We start from the raw sequence: 19,405 nt of genomic DNA, 5'->3' as shown, positions 1-19,405 counted from the left end.
TATATAAAAGACTTTATTTGAATAAACTCATACCTACTAAAATATCTTTGCAAATGGCTGACAAATCAACTGTCATACCTATCGGTATCTGTGAGGATGTGCCAGTTGTTGTTGCAAATGTTACTATCTTAACCGACATTGTTATATTTGAGATGCCCAAGGACGACAACATGTCGATTATCCTTGGTAGACCCTTTTTGAATAGTGCAGGGGCTGTTATTGATTGCAAAAAAAGCAATGTCACTTTTCATATCAATGATAATGAGCATATTGTGCACTTTCCGAAGAAACAATTCCAAGTGAATGGTATTACTGGATCACTTTTGAGAGGTATGAAGTTGATGAATTTAGTAGCCACTACTTTTGTATTTACCTTTTATTTTCTGTTTTTCTTAGCTAAATAAAATAAAATTCCATGCTTTATCCGTTTTCTGAATTTCCCGTGCAATAAAAAAATGACCCTATCCTACCCACGTAGTACTTAGACTTTGACACCATGAAACGCCATAAGTTCCTTAGTGGTGAATCCCATAATTATAACATATAACCTACTGTTTATTAAAAAAATCAGTTGTGGATACATTTTTACCTTCGCCTTCTCTCTTTGATGTTCACAGCAAGGGAAGGTATTACGTGGCGTTCTTTTGCATTAAGGGATTTGGCATACAAACAAAAAGCGCATGATAACCTCTGCTTCCCTCTACGAAGGGCCTATCTTTTACTTTTATGTATTTACTTTTATGCAAGAGTCAAAGTATTCTTCCCTATTCCTTTTTATTTTCTCTTTCGCAAGCATCATGTGGTGAGGAAAGATCTAGGCACATATATCTAGTTGGATGTGAGTGAGCATGCGTTATTATTATTGACATCACCCTTGAGGTGAATACATTGGGAGGCGAAACTATAAGCCCCTATCTTTCTATGTGTCTGGTTGAAACTCTTTGCCAGTGGGTATGCGATGAGTGTTAGAATCATAGAAGATTATATGATGGTTGAGTATGTGGACTTGCCAAAAGGCTTCGATATGTGACCCTTCTTGAAAAGATAATGAATTGTAGTTGCAAAGTTGACTGAGAACATAGTTTGTTGGTTTTCAATAGAGTCTATGCTTTATACTTCGATGTTGTGATGAATTGTTACTTGTTCGTGAGAAGTTATATGATAAAAGTTATGTGATAAAGTTCTATGATAAATTTTGTTGCTGTTATAATAATATGCATGATGCTTCTATGTCCGTATTTTGTTTTTATCGACACATCTCTCTCTAAGCATGTGGACATATTTTTCAATTTTGGTTTTTCGCTTGAGGACAAGCGGGGTCTAAGCTTGGGGGAGTTGATACGTCCATTTTGCATCATGTTTTCATACTGTTATTTATAATTTTTTTATGCATAATAATGTTTTTTGGAGTAATTCTAATGCCTTTTCTCTCATAATATGCAAGGTTTACACAAAGAGGGAGAATACCGGCTGCTGGAATTCTGGACCTGAAAAGCTACATCAGAGTTACCTATTCTACACATCTCCAAATGAGCTGAAAATTTATGGAGAATTATTTTGGAATATATGAAAAATATTGGAGCAAATAACTACCGGAGAGGCCCACCAGGTGGGCACAACCCACCTGGGCATGCCAGGCACCCCAGGCGCGCCCTGGTGGGTTGTGCTTAGCCCAGCCCACCTTCGGCGCCCTTTTCTGATATATATATATATATAAGTCATTTTGACCTAGAAAAAAAATGAGGAGAGGACTTTCGGGATGAAGCGCCGCCGTCTCGAGGCGGAACTTGGGCAGGAGCACTTTTGCCCTCTGGTGGAGCGATTTCGCAGGGGGGACTTCCCTCCCGGAGGGGAAAATCATCGTCATCGTCATCACCAACAACCCTCTCATCTTAGGGAGGGCAATCTTCAACAACATCATCTCCTCTCAAACCCTAGTTCATCTCTTATGTTCAATCTTTGTACCGGAACCTCAGATTGGTACCTGTGGGTGACTAGTAGTGTTGATTACATCTTGTAGTTGATCACTATATGGTTTGTTTGGTGGAAGATTTTATGTTCGGATTCATTATGCTATTTAATACCCCTCTGATCTTGAGCATGATTATCATTTGTGAGTAGTTACTTTTGTTCTTGAGGTCACGGGAAAAATCTTGTTGCAAGAAATCATGTGAACTTGATATGTGTTTGATATTTTGATGCTATGTATGTTGTGATTCCCTTAGTGGTGTCATGTGAACATCGACTACATGGCACTTCACCATATTTGGGCCTAAGGGAATGCATTGTGGAGTAGTTATTAGATGATGGGTTGCTAGAGTGACAGAAGGTTAAACCCTAGTTTATGTGCTACTTCGTAAGGGGCCGATTTGGATCCAAAAGTTTAATGCTATGGTTAGATTTTATCTTAATACTTTTCTCGTAGTTGCAGATGCTTGCGAGGGGGTTAATTATAAGTAGGGGGTTTGTTCAAGTAAGAATAATACCTAAGCATCGGTCCACACACATATCAAATTATCAAAGTAGCGAACACGAATAAACTAACATGATGAAAGTGACTAGATGAAATTCCCGTGTACCCTCAAGAACGCTTTGCCTATTATAAGAAACCATTTTGGTCTGTCCTTTGCCACAAAAGGGTTTGGCTACCTTGCTGCATTTACTTACCGTTACCATTACTTGCTCGTTACAAATTATCTTGCTACCAAACTATCTGTTACCGACAATTTCAGTGCTTGCAGAAATTATCTTGCTGAAAACCACTTGTCATTTCCTTCTGCTCCTTGTTGGATTCGACACTCTTACTTATCGAAAGGACTACGATTGATCCCCTATACTTGTGGGTCATCAGTGTCCTTATTACCATCGCTCCTAGACGCCTAGCTTAGGATCCCCTACCCCGAGATATGTCGGTTTAGGTTCACGGTGAGCTCCAGAACCTCGCCTTCTTCCATCACCGATGACTGCTACAAAGATATCTCTATCGTCATCGATGTAGGGGTTCCTGAGGCCAATCCAAGACTTAGAGTCGTCCGTCCATTCAAACCAAAGCCGTCGTAGGCGAAGAGCGGCAACAAAATTTTCTAGGTTAAGGATTCCAAGGCCAACAAACTTTATCCCACCAGATCTTACATTTGCACCCGAGATCTTGTCGCTAGTCGCCCAAAGGCACGCACGCCGAAGCTTATCAGTGTAGCATAGAACAACAATGGGGATGTCCAATGGGGTGAGGTGGTAGATGACAAGTGAGGTGAGCACATCCTTTACCAAAACATTCCTTCCAACCGTGGTAGTGTGCCTGCCACACCACGACATCAGCTTGGCTGCCACCTTGTCCTCAAGGTACTGCAAAATCGCTACGCCTGAGGCAACCCGTGGTAAGCGGGAGCCCAAGGTATCTTATGCGGAAGGCGGATTTCATTGTCAAGAAGCCGCGGAGCACATCATCGAGGTCAATCCCATGGCACCGGATCGGCACCACCGAGCTCTTCTGACAATTGGTTACCAGGCCCGTGACAATCCCATGAGCCTTGAAAGGAGGCCGATGCTCGTGGCATGCTCAAGGATGTGGTTGACGGGGCCTGCCGTCATAACGAACAACAAAAGGGAGAGGGAGGCGCCCCGTCGCAAGCCTCACACATGAGGAATGGGGGTGCCAGGAATGCCATTGAGCAGCACAAGAGAAGACGGCGGTACACAGAAGTTCATAAAATCTTACAAATAACACCCAAGATATCCGTGGCCAGCTTGGTAAGCTACCAACAAAAAAAACTGTGGCCAGGATGCACGCAGCGGCACTACTACATTGGCAAGGATGTCACGGCACACAAGAGCTGCCACAATGGCGACGGCGACGCGGCAGAAGAAGGAACTCGTTTTGACATCATCCCTGAGGTCATCCGCCGCACATGGGGCACCACACAAGCGAGGCGAAGAAACATATCACGCACTCCAACAGAAGCGCACGTACTGTGCCTGCCCTGTTGGTCCCTGCGGTCCAAATCACCGTGGGGGCAGCTGGCCTGGGCACGCCCGCCTCTGCTTGAACCAGACCGGTCATGGCGACCGACGCAGCCGTCTCGCCAAACTCGCTCCCTGGAAGTATTCTGGCTTTACATTTGGCAGCAGTAGGGCCAGCACGTACAGCTACTCACGTAGGAGTAGTTTTCGATTATCCAGCAGAGTTGGAAGGATCGTGGTTGAGCTTGGGAGTATTTGTTTATTGGTCTTGTGAAATCCGTGCACGCCTCAAGATCGGGCGGAATGGTTCACGCAACAAGCCAGCAAATCACAAGCCACCATAATTTCTCCGCCATATATAGTTTTATAGTACTAGTAGTATATAGTACTCCATGTCAAAGTGGCTTGCGTGACAACGAATAGGTTATGGACCCTATTCTCTGGCGAGGAATGGATGACACTCTTGCAAACATTTTGATGACATTTTTAGTTGTGTGTGGGATGACAGTTTTTTCATAGTTACGTGACATTATTCAGCGGGATGACAGTTTTGAGCTTTCATACTAGAAAATGACACGTCGCTTTGAAAAAACTGCCAACCCCCTAACAACTAAAACTGTCAATAAAAACATTCGAGCTGTCATCCCTTCCCGGCGAACGGTCGCCAGATAAGATTTCCGTAGATAATTCAGAGGAAGATGCAAGTATATCTCTCAACGGAAGATTTCCGTAGATTATTCAGAGGAAGATGCAAGTATATCTCCCAACGGAAAATTCAGAATCGTTTTTCAGAAAAGCGCATCTTATCGGCATGAAAAGGCAGGCAGGGAATTTTACGCTAGGCCAAGAACGAAAGCGGAGCAGAGGCCGGCCGGGGCCACGCGTGTGTGGCCAGGAATCGAACAAGTGCTCCCAAAAGATATCTCACTAGTCACTGCACCGAAATCGTAGACGATCCAAGCAAATCTGACCAGGAGCATAGCCACGTCAAGGAGATGATACGTCAATGTCAGCCATTGTCCCTTTTGTTGACACTTGAGAATGTTAACCACCTAGGGAAACCACCAATTTCCCGTTTTCCCATTCTCACTTTCTTGGATTAAAGAAGACAGAAACCCTCCACACCATCCACTTGTCTCTAGCAAGCGCCCAGAGAGGGGATCAACAAGACAAACCCAGCCTTTTCTCTTCCATGGTAGTAACACATGCAGGTTGGTGCGAGATGGCAACACGACGATATGGAAGCATCTTATCGGCACAAAATTGCCTAAACACGTATAGCTGAAGACAGGTGCACGTATGACACCGTTATTATTCCGACCACTGCACCAAGGCGTGCATACAGACCATGATGCAAAAGGAGTAAATACTATGCGCAGAGTTTACTTATCTGTACCATGATTACTTAGCGGACAGAGGATTCCTTGACTTCTTCCTGAAGAGCATGAAAGCCAGGGAGCCAAGCAGCGGCCACGATGTCACCAAGGCAACGTACGCGAGGAGCCAGACTGACCTCCCTTGGTACCGGGCGAGCTTGTTTACGGATCTCTTGACGGGAGCCATGGCATCGCGGATCTTATCAGCGTAGCGTTCCTCCCCTTGCTGCTTTGCGGACCCTGCAGCTGCAGGGCTTTGAGCGGGCACTGCATCCGTGCCGCTATTGTTCTCCGCTTCCTTGGCTTGTTCATCTTGTTGTGTGCTGTTCGCCGTGGCATTCGGCTTCAGATCATCGGTGATCTGGCTAGAAGGGGGGCCATCGTTTCCGACCGGAGCTATCATTCCATCTCCAAGGATGTTGACGTACGGGCTCTTGTCAATGGACGACTCCAGTGAAGAATGCAGAACATGATCTTCCGCCTGCATTTAGTTACGACATTAACAGACCAATGTAAAGACCATATCAAAATTGGGTGTGCGACATACGGATACGAGGATATCATAAAATGAGCTCAGTTCAGTTGGAGCCCCCCTTTTTTCTCAAAGTTTACAGAACACATTTTGGTGTTCCAAAATAAAATATGTTTTTCTTTTTTCTTTTTTGCACTAGTACATATAGATTTAACTATTTTACATGTATGTAGATCACATCTTTATGTATTTCAAAATATGTATTTCATTTTATTTTTTTGAACTCGGGCTCCAATGGACCCGGGAGCCAAAGCGCTGCACTTAGGTGCTTTCATCCATGAACTATGATATAGTGACACACCTTTTGTCGATGCATGTACGAGCTGTCATGCAGAGCACAAAGGAACTCAGACACAGCTCCAACCCACCTACAAAGTATTTCAATTAAATCATGCAATAAAAATATAACCCACATGGATATACTAAACATTTTCAGATATAGTACGATCACCATACCATAGTTTTCCAGCAGTTAGTCCTTGAAAAAATGCGAGATGGCCACCATTCTGAGTAGTCGCCAAAACAATGTTCTTGTTCGCTCTAAATCAAATCAAGATGCTTTCAATAAGTAGATACCAGTAATCATGTATGTGCAATGGACGTTTTCACATTATACATCCCGTGAGATATAAATGGCATATGCAGCTGACATGTACAACCAAGAGAAGCAGCAGGCTATGTAAATCGAATATAAAGAATGTGATGGGATAGAAATATCAATGAGATGTACAGAGAAATTTGTCAAGAAGTTAAGAGAGCTAAATGTGCAATTAAGAGGATAATTAGCGCATGTGTTTGAGCTTATTTTCTCATCCATTGGATCAATTCCTTATGTATGCTCTGGATTGATTGGAACTCATGCTTCAACATTGGTATAGAAAATATAAATTTCAGGGGAATGCTTTTTACAAGGAAAAAAAATCACCTGCATTCGTCCCAAGGAATTGCCTCTCTTGTGCAAAGGGGGTCATCCAAAGCACTTATACAAAGCAAGGGAACTGACACATTACCAACAAAACTAGCACTGCTGCACCGGCGGTAGTAGGTATCCACAGTCTGAGAAATAAAAAATATTACGTGAGCAATGAGATTCTCCCATTATTCAACAGCAAGCAGTTCTTAATCTTATAATCATAGAGCAGTGGGCATGTGATGTAAGCAACAGGAAGAGTAAGACATCTGATTGATGACAGAATCAGGTAATGAGCAAAGCTAGGCAATGGGCGTGCTAGGAAGGTACCTCATATTTTGCAACAATGCAAGTGGCATGGTGGTCAAACTCCCGGATAGAGCGTGACTGAAAATAGAAAAAAACATGGTGGTCAAACTCCCGGATAGAGCGTGACTGAAAATAGAAAAAAAAATGAATATCCCCTCAAAACGAACTCTCCCAGTTATGAAGTAGCAAAGTAGTCAAACTGTTGGCAGCTTGAATTTAAAGTAGACAAGTAGCTAATTATAAAACAGTACATGCCAACAAATCAGTGTTCTGGCTCCACAAAGTGAAAGTGATCAAATTAACAGAAGGACAGTTTCAATATAAATCCCACAAATTTATGCAGTGCCTGAAACAATTTTGCAGCAGACTGAGTCAAACCTTTTTAATACCCTCCCAATTTGCAAGGCGAGCCAAGACAGGTTGATGTCTGCAAAAGGGGAAAACATAAGCAATCTAAGAAAGGGCCCTCTTGCTCAACAGCCATCATATAATCGATTACAAGTTTTAGTGCCGTGAACTACAACTTGGATCTTTTGTCATTATTCCTGTCACTACTCTGCAAAGGGTACTATCATAGTGAGATCAGATCAGAAGTGAAGTATGGACAATAGACTTGTACCCAGTGCCTCTTGCAACCAAAAAGTGGAAAATATAGAGCATTTCTAGGTTCTGTTCTAGCTCCAGACTGCTAGTGGAACCAATACACTTGCATAGACATTGTTTTATTTTCGGCAAAGCTGCAGAGATTATTGGATAATGGGAACATATCACGCATTTGCTCAAACCTGTACAAATATAGTTTTTCCCCTTGTACAGACATGTATTTCCAAGCTGTAAAAGAATTAGAACTACAGTACAAAAAATGGCATCACTGAACTAGGGTTACATAGACAAAGTTTATCTTCTGTCCTCAAGTGAGACTTTAATATATTTAAAAAACTAAATTTAGGATTAATATATACACATAATAGGAATCTACAGGAGGGTATAGCAGTAGCACCAAAATCAAAACAGTAAGAATGACGTCAAAACTGGAGATTCGGTAAAAAGAGTCATGTAAAAATGCTTACTAAGGACCGGATACTTACAGCTTTGCGTAGCCCTTTAGACCAAACGCAAGGGCTTTGTCATAAAACCGTTGCACAAGCTTACGGGAAATAAATCTGTCACATACCTACAAAATTGAAGTTAAATGACAAAATACAATGATTCTAGTGCTGAATTGGTGTTGCACTGATACAATGATGCTAAGTGCTGATTTGGTGTTGCTCTGTGGAAGCAATTGGGTAAACTTGGTAGTACAGAAGAGAACCCTTGCCCTTCTATCGAAATGATTACGTTATGACTCAAAAGAGGTTAAGAATGGATAACTCTGTAATAGTAAAGCAAAAGCAAAATTTGATACTTAAATTTACTGCTGCGGCCTCCCCTAACAGTTTTCGGTAAACAAGAAAAAAGCAAAAGCACTTCCAGAAATCTCCCCAGATGAATCAAAACATAGGAAAGATTATTCATAGGTTCTTTGAGCAGCGAATCTCTTTGTTCATGACAAATACATTCTTCTCAGGAAGGTGGTGTCAAACTAAGTTCAAAATTAGTGAGAGTTGCAGTAAATTGCATATGCAGTTATAAGTACTATGTACTACAGTTAATCAGGTCCAGCAACTAACCACCAGATCCCATGGAGAACAAATAGATGCAGCACCAGCCAGAGGAGTACTCTCACCTTCTTCTCCAAGGTACTTGACCTGGGCAAAGATGTGTATTCAATATACACTGTCAGTACATCAATCAAGATTGCTCTTAGATCCAGTGACATATTTTAGCATTTATTGAGATAATAAGCAAGAGCAGCACGGGAGTTAGTGAACACACAATAGTAGAAATCCACATTATCTAAATGATAAACCTGTAAATGATAGATCTGACAAGGATTGCCAAATGATCCTTACAGGGGGTTTTGGCGAGAGAAAAAAGGATAGATTTGCATTAATTATGTGTGTATAATTTTTCTTCAAAAACACTTAGTTTAACATCATATGCGGAGGGAAGACTTAATAGAATAGCTGGTTTCAGACACTACCTGGATGGTCCAGTCTGGTTTCTTACGTAGTATGTAAAGAAGTTATAATTTTAAAACTAAATCAAAGTCAAATACAAAGGTCCAAGTGGTGTTAGTAGACTAAGCAACTAACAACTATTCAATCGTCACTTGTGGTAGAAAATGAAAGGCAAGTTTAGACAAAGATAACATACCAGGATATTGGCACCTATGCTTGTACCAACACAGAACATCGGAGCCTTTGGATACTTGCGATGGAGATAATTAATAACTTCTCGGACATCCTCTGTCCATCCACCATTGTAGAGGCAATCTGACTGTCAGGCAAACAAAATTTATGGGGCGAGTGATGGTGAATGACCAAATGAATTCATTCAGTGCACATCAAACTTCTTTCTGCAGTCTATAAGTTTGACTTCCGGCATGTTCTATGGTCATTTTAAGGTAACCAGGTTTATAGCTCAAGTAACAGGCATAAATCTTCTTGACAATTTACAGGTGACAAGCAAACTCCAAACAGCAATCAAGAATTTGTAAGTTTGCAGCAAAGTAACAGGGAGATTGCGGAGTGAAATATCAATAACTGGAAATGTAAATTATATAACTGAACTTACTGTAATGGACACACCACCAAGACCCCTGTGGTTACTTACAACAACATTCCACCCTTTTCTTGCCATGGAATGAACCAAGTGTTTTGCATACTGCAATAGCCAACTAAATATTTAGAATGGTTACCAAATATAGTAATAAGTTATCTAATCATGAAACCCAGAGCTCTTCAAATATGCAACACAGGTATAACTGTATAAGCCAACATCAGAAAAAGGTTAGAGACTAACAGCAGCATCAGAATCACTGGTTAATCCAGGGACGACAACTAAAAGGGGTGTTGAAGAATCTTTTGAAATGATCTCATCTGCATCTGCCAAGCTAAAAATGTCAGACACCACCATATATGATATATACAATTCCACAATATGTGAGCCCCGTACCCTCCAAATCAAAGGCCAGCAGCCAATCCAAAGCAATGGTTCCACCATCACGAACTGTGTACAGTTGCCTGCAGTATAGAGGATATAATCGGTCCATTGTCAACCAAAAATGTAAGAGAAGTGATTCTCGTGCTCCTCCAAAATCAAGAAGGCATACATCATGAACAAAAAGAGTTAACGCATTGATCTTTATCATATTGAAGAGCAATAACAGCAGTCACGAAGAAATGATACATAGCCAAATTAAATCACATGAGTTGATTGTTTTGCGTTCACAGAACCAGCAACTACAGTCCAGCGTGTAGTTAGACTTGTGATACAGTAGCAGAATAACTGCCAGTGCAGACTGCGGTAATTTTTTCAAAGGGACACTATAATCGGATAGTTTGCAATGTTCAAGAGCAGAATGCACTTGTACAACTAATCTCTACAAGGATCTAGCCTAACCTCTTGTAGGTGAAGGACGGTGGTCTGCCATGGATTCCCAGGAACAATGTCTGCAAATGCGGGCTCGCAAGCCAAGGCGTCGCCAGGTACCTGCGTCCATCATCATAACACAAACACAGTCAACCTCAGGCAGCCATGGCGAAATGCAGAAGTCGCCTGAAAGCACAGCCAGTCGCACCAATGCAGCTCTGACCACGAATTGCGGTGGCCGAGCGATTAGACTGAAAACCCCAGGCGGCGTTTAATTTAATTATTATTCGGGTCCTGCTATTTCTGACGCGACCGAGAAAATTCGCCGATCAGGCCCAGGGCCCGGCGGCGGTGCGTGCGTACCTGCCGTGGAGCGAGCGGCACTTGGAGGCGACGCAGTGGTAGATCTCGGAGGCGGGGTGGAAGGTGAGCTCGACGCGGCGGCCGCGGAGGCCGCGGAGGAGGTCGCCGATGACGTGGAGCTCCACGAACCGGTACGCGAGGGCCGAGACGGCGACGAGGGCCGCGAGCGCGTAGTGCTCCGCGGGGACCAGCGCCGCCGCGCGGCGCAGCAGCTCGCCGGCCGACTCGCCGGCGGCGGCCGCGGCCGCCATTGCGGGACGCGGGGGGTCGAGGGGATCGGACGAGACGAGGCCGCGGCTGCGTGGAGGGAGGCCGGAGGGAGGGAGGGAGGGGGCGAGCGGGAGTGGGAGCGGTAGTACTATATACGAAGGTTGTTCGAGCGGCGGAGGCCGCGACCCACACGATGATGGACGGAGATGGCCCGCGAGAAGGCGAAGGACGAGAGCGAGAGAGACGTCGCCTCGTCGCGTTTAGGCAAACCGCCAGGACACGAGGCCCCTTCCTCGCGGGTCCCGAATTTGGGCGGAGGCTGGCATTCTCGTACGGTCGTACCGTCACGAGCTACCAAGAGAGGTGCCGTTGAACAACCGCACGGACGTGGTACGTACCTGTCACGAGAGAGAGGAGCTCATGATCTTTCTCCCGCTTAGGAATGACCTCCAAGTCATATCTTCTTTGCTCTAGATTCTTTACTTTTAAAAACATGCTAGCCTAGATACCTTTTTTCTTTGCGGCAGTTAGCCTAGATACCATGAACATGACCATTTTAACTAGTATAGTAACATACATTTGGACAAAAACGGTATAATCTACGAGTTATGGACAGATGATGCAGTAGAAAGGTGTGGCTTAAGCATCCCAAGAGCATTGTCAAGATAAATGTGGTTGAGGCCTTTTTATGCGGACCCACACAATAGGTGCGGAGGATTCGAGTCATAGCGCAATAGGGGGGGGGGGGATTCATGTGACGACACAATAGATGCGGTCATGCGTGATGATCATCGTATTTTCATACAGTTGCTAGAAAGTGAGTGGGCCGATGATCAATGTACGTGGCTTCTTAGTGACTGAGTCGTCTTACAATTGCCTAATAAAAATTATTTGGCTTTCAATAAAAGGTATAGGAAGATGCCATAAATGACTGGATCAATGGTCAACTTGGCTTGAGTGACCTTAACAATGAGAGTGCCCCGAACGTGGAGGACTATAGCGATATGTCACATCTTGTTGTTTTCTCGCCTCGCCCTCTTATGGGTTGCTCAATCGCTATTTTTGTTACATAGTCCTCTTGTTCAATCACTATTCTTGTTGCATAGCCTAGATTCTAGTCTCCTGATGGCTTGCCAGAAACTTATGGCATCTTGTCGGAGGACTATAGCGATATCGTCTCCTCTTGTCGCTTTTAGGCAAACCGACATGCCATGAGACTCCTTTCTCGCGGGTCCCGACTTTGGGTAGAGACTAACATCCTCGTACTATCATGAGTTACTAAGAAAATTGCGGTTGAACAACCAAGCGTGCTTGTCATGATTTTTTGTTGTTTTCTGTGTCTTGAGGGGTATAAGATTTTCTTTTCCCGGTGAAGAGGAGCTTACGATCTTTCTCCCGCTTAGGCTTTGTTCGTGTAATACCATCCCGCCCGTTCCCCGAGGGTTTTGCCTCGACAGGGGTTGGATCCATTTTGGCTGCCTTTGGTTAGACCCCGACTAGGATTAAACCCCTCCCAAACCTCGTGGAAACCGTCGGGAAGCTATTCACATGTCCCACCCCGTGGAACCAAACCACACGTCTCCGTCTCTCTCTCTCTCTCTCTCTCTCTCTCTCTCTCTCTCTCTCTCTCTCTCTCTCCAGCGTTGGCACTAGTGATGGAGGGCAGCAACAGCTCTACCGAGGGAGACAACAGCGACATCCTTCCTCCACCCTCTCCCCATCCAATTGTAACGGTGCGAACAACGGCGGTGACCCGGAGTAGCAGCAGTACATGCTTCGTTGCGACGAAAATGACCCCATTGATGGCACCCCTCTCCCCGGCGGTGGAATAGTAAGCCCTTTCCCCTCTTCTCGATTCGACTCTCATCCCCTTAATTCTAAGGGTTCTTGATCTCATTAATCATCACCGGTCAACAAAATTAATCAACTAGTGTTGGATGGAAGTGATTAGTATGTACTGTAATGTAGCAACTGACACTAGTCCATGTGTGCATGATCATCAGCCAATCAACTATACAGCGGCGGAGCTAGACAAAATATGTTATGGGGGCAAGACATAAGATGACTGTTTAAGGCTCACAAAGGCTATTTTTCATCATCTGAGGGCATCTTCAAGGCGGACCCTCAAACCTCCCGTATATGTTCGGACCATGTTGTTCGGACCATGGGGGGGATTCATGTGATGACACAATAGATGTGGTCATGCGTGATGATCATCGTATTTTCATGCAGTTGCTAGAAAGTGAGTGGGCCGATGATCAATATGGCTTCTTAGTGACCGAGTCATCTTACAATTGCCTAATAAAAATGGTTTGGCTTTCAAGAAAAGGTATAGGAAGATGCCATAAATGACTAGATCAATGATCAACCTGGCTTGTGTGACCTTAACAATGAGAGTGTCCCGAACATGGAGGACTATAGCGATATGTCACATCTTGTTGTTTTCTCGCCTCGCCCTCTTATGGGTTGCTCAATCGCTATTTTTCTTACATAGTCCTCTTGTTCAATCACTATTCTTGTTGCATAGCCTAGATTCTAGTCTTGATGGCTTGCCAGAAACTTATGGCATCTTGTCGGAGGACTATAGCGATATCGTCTCCTCTTGTCGCTTTTAGGCAAACCGACATGCCATGAGACTCCTTTCTCGCGGGTCCCGACTTTGGGCAGAGACTAACATCCTCGTACTATCATGAGTTACCAAGAAAATTGCGGTTGAACAACCAAGCGTGCCTCGACAGGGGTTGGATCCATTTTGGCTGCCTTTGGTTAGACCCGACTAGGATTAAACCCCTCCCAAACCTTGTGGAAACTGTCGGGAAGCTATTCACATGTCCCACCCCGTGGAACCAAACCATGCGTCTCTCTCTCTCTCTCTCTCTCTCTCTCTCTCTCTCTCTCTCTGCAGCGTCGGCACTAGTGATGGAGGGCAGCAACAGCTCTACCGAGGGAGACAACAGCGACATCCTTCCTCCACCCTCTCCCATCCAAATGTAACGGTGCGAACAACGGCGGTGACCCGGAGTAGCAGCAGTACGTGCTTCATCGCGACGAAAATGACCCCATTGATGGCATCCCTCTCCCCGGCGGTGGAATAGTAAGCCCTTTCCCCTCTTCTCGATTCGACTCCCATCCCCTTAATTCTAAGGGTTCTCAATCTCATTAATCATCACCGGTCAACAAAATTAATCAACTAGTGTTGGATGGAAGTGATTAGTACATACTGTAATGTAGCAACTGACACTAGTCCATGTGTGCATGATCATCATCCAATCAACTATACAGCGGCGGAGCTAGACAAAATATGTTATGGGGGCAAGACATAAGATGACTGTTTAAGGCTCACAAAGGCTAAATTTTTTTCATCTAAGGGCATCTTCAAGGCGGACCCTCAAACCTCCCGTATATGTTTGGACCATGGTGTTCGGACCACTTTTTCCCACTTTTGCTATCCAACCGAGTCCCTATAGTTTTCGCAGACCAGTCCTCATGCCCGAAATCCAGTATTGTGGAAGCAAATTTGTGGCTAGTTTGCAGGCGTCAGGATATCCCCTTGACCAACGAAAATCAACCATGCGGTCATCCTCTCTCCTCTCTCGCCTCCCAACCACACAGCAAATGCATGGTCCTGCTCTCTCCTCTCTCGCCTCCCAACCGAACAAATTAGGATTATTCATGAATAAGCGTTGGATGGCTCCCTCCCGCATCATTGTCCGTGAACTGGTCCCCACCGGTCCATGGAAGGATATTGTGTTCTATTTGGGGGTCAGCGTTGGAGATGCCCTAAGCCCTCCAATAAAAAAAATCTTCAGAAATTGGTTTATAGTTGGGGGCCATGCCCCCCTCAGCCTAATACATAGCTCTGTTGATGAAGCGGAGAAACAACTTCATAATTTTTTTAATGGAAGTGTCGTCATTTATTTAGACGTGGAATGTACAATAGTATTTATGAGGAGTAGAGATGAGTTGTATTAGGCTCCGAAGATTATTTTTAAAACTATGATGATTTTTATAGCAAATTCAGAAACTATACACTCTAATGCAGAAAAATCAAAAGTATCACCCTGTCGGCCTCATGTTGGCCGAAGAGAGACTTTTCGGCCAACCGTTGGCCAAAGAGTCCCTCTTCGGCCAACACCTGCTCTATTGTTTTAGAAAATTCATATCAATTAGGATTTTTAGTATTTTAATTTGATTCTTTTTGCATTAGATTAGAAATTTTATGAAGTTTCTGTATATATCAAGTTTGACTAGACTTGAAAGTTTGAATTTGAATTTCATGAATTTTCTCAAATCACTAGATTGCCTATAATTTGAGCTAGGAGTATTTTTTCAGATGATTCTTTTTGCTACTAGTTCTTTGTGACTTTGTTTATCAGTAGTAATTAATTGGCGAATTTTATAATTATTTAAAATTAGGTTTTTAAGAAAACAGTTCTGTTTCAGTGTTTTATAGGTTTTATGCCATTTCTTTTAATTTTAATTGCTTTAAATTGTTTTCTTTAGTTTTTTTGACATATTCTTTTTGTTTCTGTTTAGTTATCAGTAGCTATTTTATTTGTAGTTTTTTTATATTTTATTTCTTTTATCCTACTAGAAAACTTGTTTTGAGCTTCATAGGAGTTTATATTTAAAAGTTCCTTATAAATCATGTACAACCATTGCCGTTTTATACATGAAAAAAGATACTTTTCTGCAATCTTTTTCCCTCCATTTTATTTCCCGCCATCTTCTTTGCCACCATTTTCTCCCGCTATTTTCTTTCCCGCCATTCTCTCCCACCACACTAAGGAGTGCTGCATCGACGGAGGATGACTATGATGCCTTCATGTGGAGTGTGAAACACTGTGTGAGAGAAGTCATAAGTGTGAAACACTCTCCGATGATGATGACGAAGCTGCAAACACTTATGACTTCTCTCAGACAGTGTTTCACACTCTACCAGCAGCACCGACGCAGGAGACACAGACCGTATCAGACGATGTTATCTACGGTCGTGGACAACATGAGGCTCGTTTTATAAGTTGAGAAGTGAAAATGGCGAGAAAGAAGATGGCGGGAAAGAAAATAGCGGGAAATAAAATGGCGGGAGAGAATGGCAAGAAATAAAATGGCGGGAGAAAATGGAGGGAGAGAATGGCGGCAAATAAAATAACGGGAAAGAAAATGGCAGGAGAAAATGGAGGCAAATAATGGCGGGAGAGAATGGCGACAAAGAATGGCGGGAGAAAATGGCGGCAAAGAAAATAGCGGGAGAAAATGGAGGGAAAGAACGACGGGAAAGAAAATGGAGGATAAAAGAAATAAAATACAAAAAAATACTACAAATAAAATATTTACTAATAACTTAACAGAAACAAAAAGAATATGTTAAAAAAATAAATAAAACAATTTAAAGCAATTAAAATTAAAATAAATAGCACAAAACCTATAAAACACTAAAACAGAACTATTTTCATGAAAACCTAATTTTAAATAATCCTAAAATTCACCAATTAATTACTACTGATAAACAAAGTCAAAATGAACCAGTAGCAAAAAGAACCATCTAAAAAGAATACTCCTAGCTCAAATTATAGGCAATCTAGTGATTTAAGCAAATTCATAAAAAATCAAATTCAAACTTTCAAATCTAGTCAAACTTGATATCTACAGAAACTTCATAAAATTTCTAATCTAATGCAAAAAGAATCAAATTAAAATACTAAAAATCCTAATTGATATGAATTTTCTAAAACAGTAGAGCCGGTGTTGTCCGAAGAGGGACTCTTTGGCCAACTATTGGCCGAAAAGTCCTTTTTGGCCAGCGGTTGGCCGAGAAGTCCCTCTTCGGCCAATGGTAGGCCGAAAAGTCTCTCTTCGGCCAACATGAGGCCGACAGGGTGATACTTTTGATTTTACTGCATTAGGATGTATAGTTTCCGAAATTGCTATAAAAATCATCATAGTTTAAAAAAAAATCGAATCATATGATGTTCGGCTGAAACCTAATCTTCTATTTCTATGGGAGTATTGAAGTATTTAGGCCGCACCAAATTATAATAATACTTCCTCTGTCCCATGTAATATAGTGCACAATGGTTTGACCAAGTTTATAGAGAAATTTATCTATTTCTATAATACTCCCTCCATTTAGAAATATAAGATGTTCTAACCTTTTCAAAATCAGATGTATATAGACATATTTTAGTGTAATTGTTCATTTATTTTTATTTTGTATATGTAGTCCGTATTAAAATATCCAAAACATCTTATACCCCGCCTTATTTTATAAAAAATCACTTCGTTTTTCCTATCAAACTTTGACTTATAATTTTGGTCAACAAAATATGGTTATATGTCATTAAAAGTATATCATCGGCACCCTAAAGCTGCACCCATGAGACAACTGTTGTGTAATGAACACAACGGGATCAAAGGCAAGGTGGTCAGCTGTGAGGAGACGAATTTCTATCATAGGTTAGGAAGGATTAATCGCCAGCGAAATAGCAGCTATTGCAGTGCTATCGCCGATCTGAAACTGCCCCATGATTGGTATGACTCATGAAATCGTGGGAGATCGTGCCATTCATGCCTTCACAATCGCTGCAAGTTTCTCTACCGCAATTTCCTTTCTTCCGCGATTTTAGTCAGTGTATGCCATAGAGATGGATCTTCAAGAGATAACATACCGGTTTTCTATTAACTGGTGGTTTACGGAGTAGTTACTTTTGCGTCAAGAAAACTTTTTTACTACGTAGTTGGCTAAAGCTGGAAGAGAAGGTCACGGTGTCAGCTTAATATCCATGCAGCATCATCTTCCATCTTCCATCGATGACCAAAGACTGTTCTCATGAAAGCCTAGGCAAAATCCAGCTTAATTAATGGAAAAGCCTTCGATTCAGCCGGCTGATTTTAGCGCTGGCGTCCGCCGCGCGCTACACCGTCCGATCGGCCGAGCACTGAGCTGTCCGATCAGCCGAGCGTAATACATATACCGCGGCGCACAGAGCTGCGAGGTCTGTCTGGCTTTCACGTGAGTGGTCCCCTAGGCCTATAGCTGTTTGTTTTCACACGTTTCTTTACTGCCAACGCACGCATGCTAAGCTCATGCACTAAGTAGTACAGTAGCTTTTAGCTTATGAGACCATTCCAAAGAGTCCACTAGTACTTCAAAAAAAATATTTCGTTGCCATGTTGTTGCAACCCGGCGCCTCGGCAACTCAGTCGCGCGTTGCAACAAAAATTGGGCGCCGCTTCAAATCGGCCTGCATGTTGTTACAAGGACCGGTCGTCGCTGCTACAAAGCTGCCACATATGACCCAACAAGGATACACGGCACTGCAAGGGCTGGCCACCATCCGCAGTGATAAGATGTAAATAACCATCCGGTGTTGCAAGCCATCGTCGGGGCATTGACGACTGTCGGTGTCATTTCTCTCCCCCAAGCTTGTTGCCCGACCTCTCCCTCATTCTCCATCCTCCCCAAGCTTTGCAAAATCATCTTTGTTGCGGCTTCACACGTCTACCATATTGCGAAGCGGCTTTGCAACATCATCTTTGTTGCAAAGGGGCTTTGCAACGTCATCCTTGTTGCAAAGGGGCTTCACAACACGGATCATGTTGCAACCGACAACATATTTTTTCGAGCGCAACATGAATCATGTTGCAACCAGCGAGCACAATATGGCTCATGTTCCAAAAGAACTAAAATAATTGCAACAACATGGCTCGTGTGCAACCCCGAGCGCAACACGCCATGCTACAAGGGCATCAACAATATTGTGAGCCGTTGTTGGGAGGCATGTTGTCATGTTGCAAAAGTGTCGTCGTACGTGTCATAGGAGCATTGATGTTGTGAGGCGTGTCATCCTGCTGTGAGAGCATCTGCGTGTCGTGGGAGTGTCGCTGGTGTTGTCACGCGCGTCGTCGTGTTATGAGGTGTGCTACAAGCAAGTATCGCGAGCCATGTCGTGTAGTGGGCATGACCGGTGCAATGAGTAGGTGTTGCGGTAGCGTCACCGATGTTGCGAGCCGTGCTACGAGCGTCGAGAATGATGCTACATGACGGATGCTCGACACTACAAATCTTGGCGCCAATGTTCTTTTTGTTGAGAAACTAGACTGTTGTGCTATTAAATCGCGGGAAGCAAGGTTGCCTATGTTGCCATAGTGCAAGTCTGGTTGTCCTTGTGTTTTTCCGATGACAAAAGTCTGACCACTGTGCTACAAAACTGTGCGACGCCGCAAGGCCGGTTGGTACTGCTACAAGCCGAGCGCTTGACATAGCAAGTC

The 19,405-nt window shown here is 43.3% G+C and overlaps 1 protein-coding gene across 2 annotated transcripts; it reads right to left on the bottom strand.

Annotated features, from left to right (window-relative positions):
* Positions 1-5,199: 5,199 nt before the first annotated feature.
* On the bottom strand, positions 5,200-11,394 carry LOC125545399 (phospholipase ABHD3-like). Of its 2 annotated transcripts, none has more exons than XM_048709321.1 (14): positions 10,925-11,394; positions 10,592-10,681; positions 10,145-10,212; positions 9,992-10,068; positions 9,764-9,853; positions 9,344-9,466; positions 8,758-8,835; positions 8,176-8,261; positions 7,466-7,514; positions 7,109-7,165; positions 6,794-6,924; positions 6,325-6,408; positions 6,170-6,236; positions 5,200-5,817 (listed from the first exon to the last, which is right to left on the bottom strand). In XM_048709321.1, exons 1-14 carry the CDS (start codon positions 11,173-11,175, stop codon positions 5,362-5,364), a joined length of 1,707 nt encoding a protein of 568 aa, XP_048565278.1. In that variant the 5' UTR covers positions 11,176-11,394; the 3' UTR covers positions 5,200-5,361. The 2 variants fall into 2 exon arrangements, with proteins under 2 accessions (XP_048565278.1, XP_048565277.1); XM_048709320.1 differs by having other exon boundaries at positions 9,992-10,074; positions 10,925-11,391.
* Positions 11,395-19,405: the final 8,011 nt, after the last annotated feature.

This window comes from Triticum urartu, chromosome 3 (assembly GCF_003073215.2).
Source record: "Triticum urartu cultivar G1812 chromosome 3, Tu2.1, whole genome shotgun sequence".
Taxonomy (NCBI): Eukaryota; Viridiplantae; Streptophyta; class Magnoliopsida; order Poales; family Poaceae; genus Triticum; species Triticum urartu.
Note: the sequence above shows the minus strand (reverse complement) of the source record. Positions and strands in the feature narration are given on the sequence as shown.

Excerpts from the sequence above, each read along its gene's own strand:
- LOC125545399 (XM_048709320.1), bottom strand. The coding sequence starts at position 11,175 with ATGGCGGCCGCGGCCGCCGCCGGCGAGTCGGCCGGCGAGCTGCTGCGC. Across the intron at positions 10,213-10,591 it reads CCGTCCTTCACCTACAAGAG|GCAACTGTACACAGTTCGTG; the intron begins GTTAGGCTAGAT and ends TCTATACTGCAG. Across the intron at positions 6,237-6,324 it reads CTAACTGCTGGAAAACTATG|GTGGGTTGGAGCTGTGTCTG; the intron begins GTATGGTGATCG and ends AATACTTTGTAG.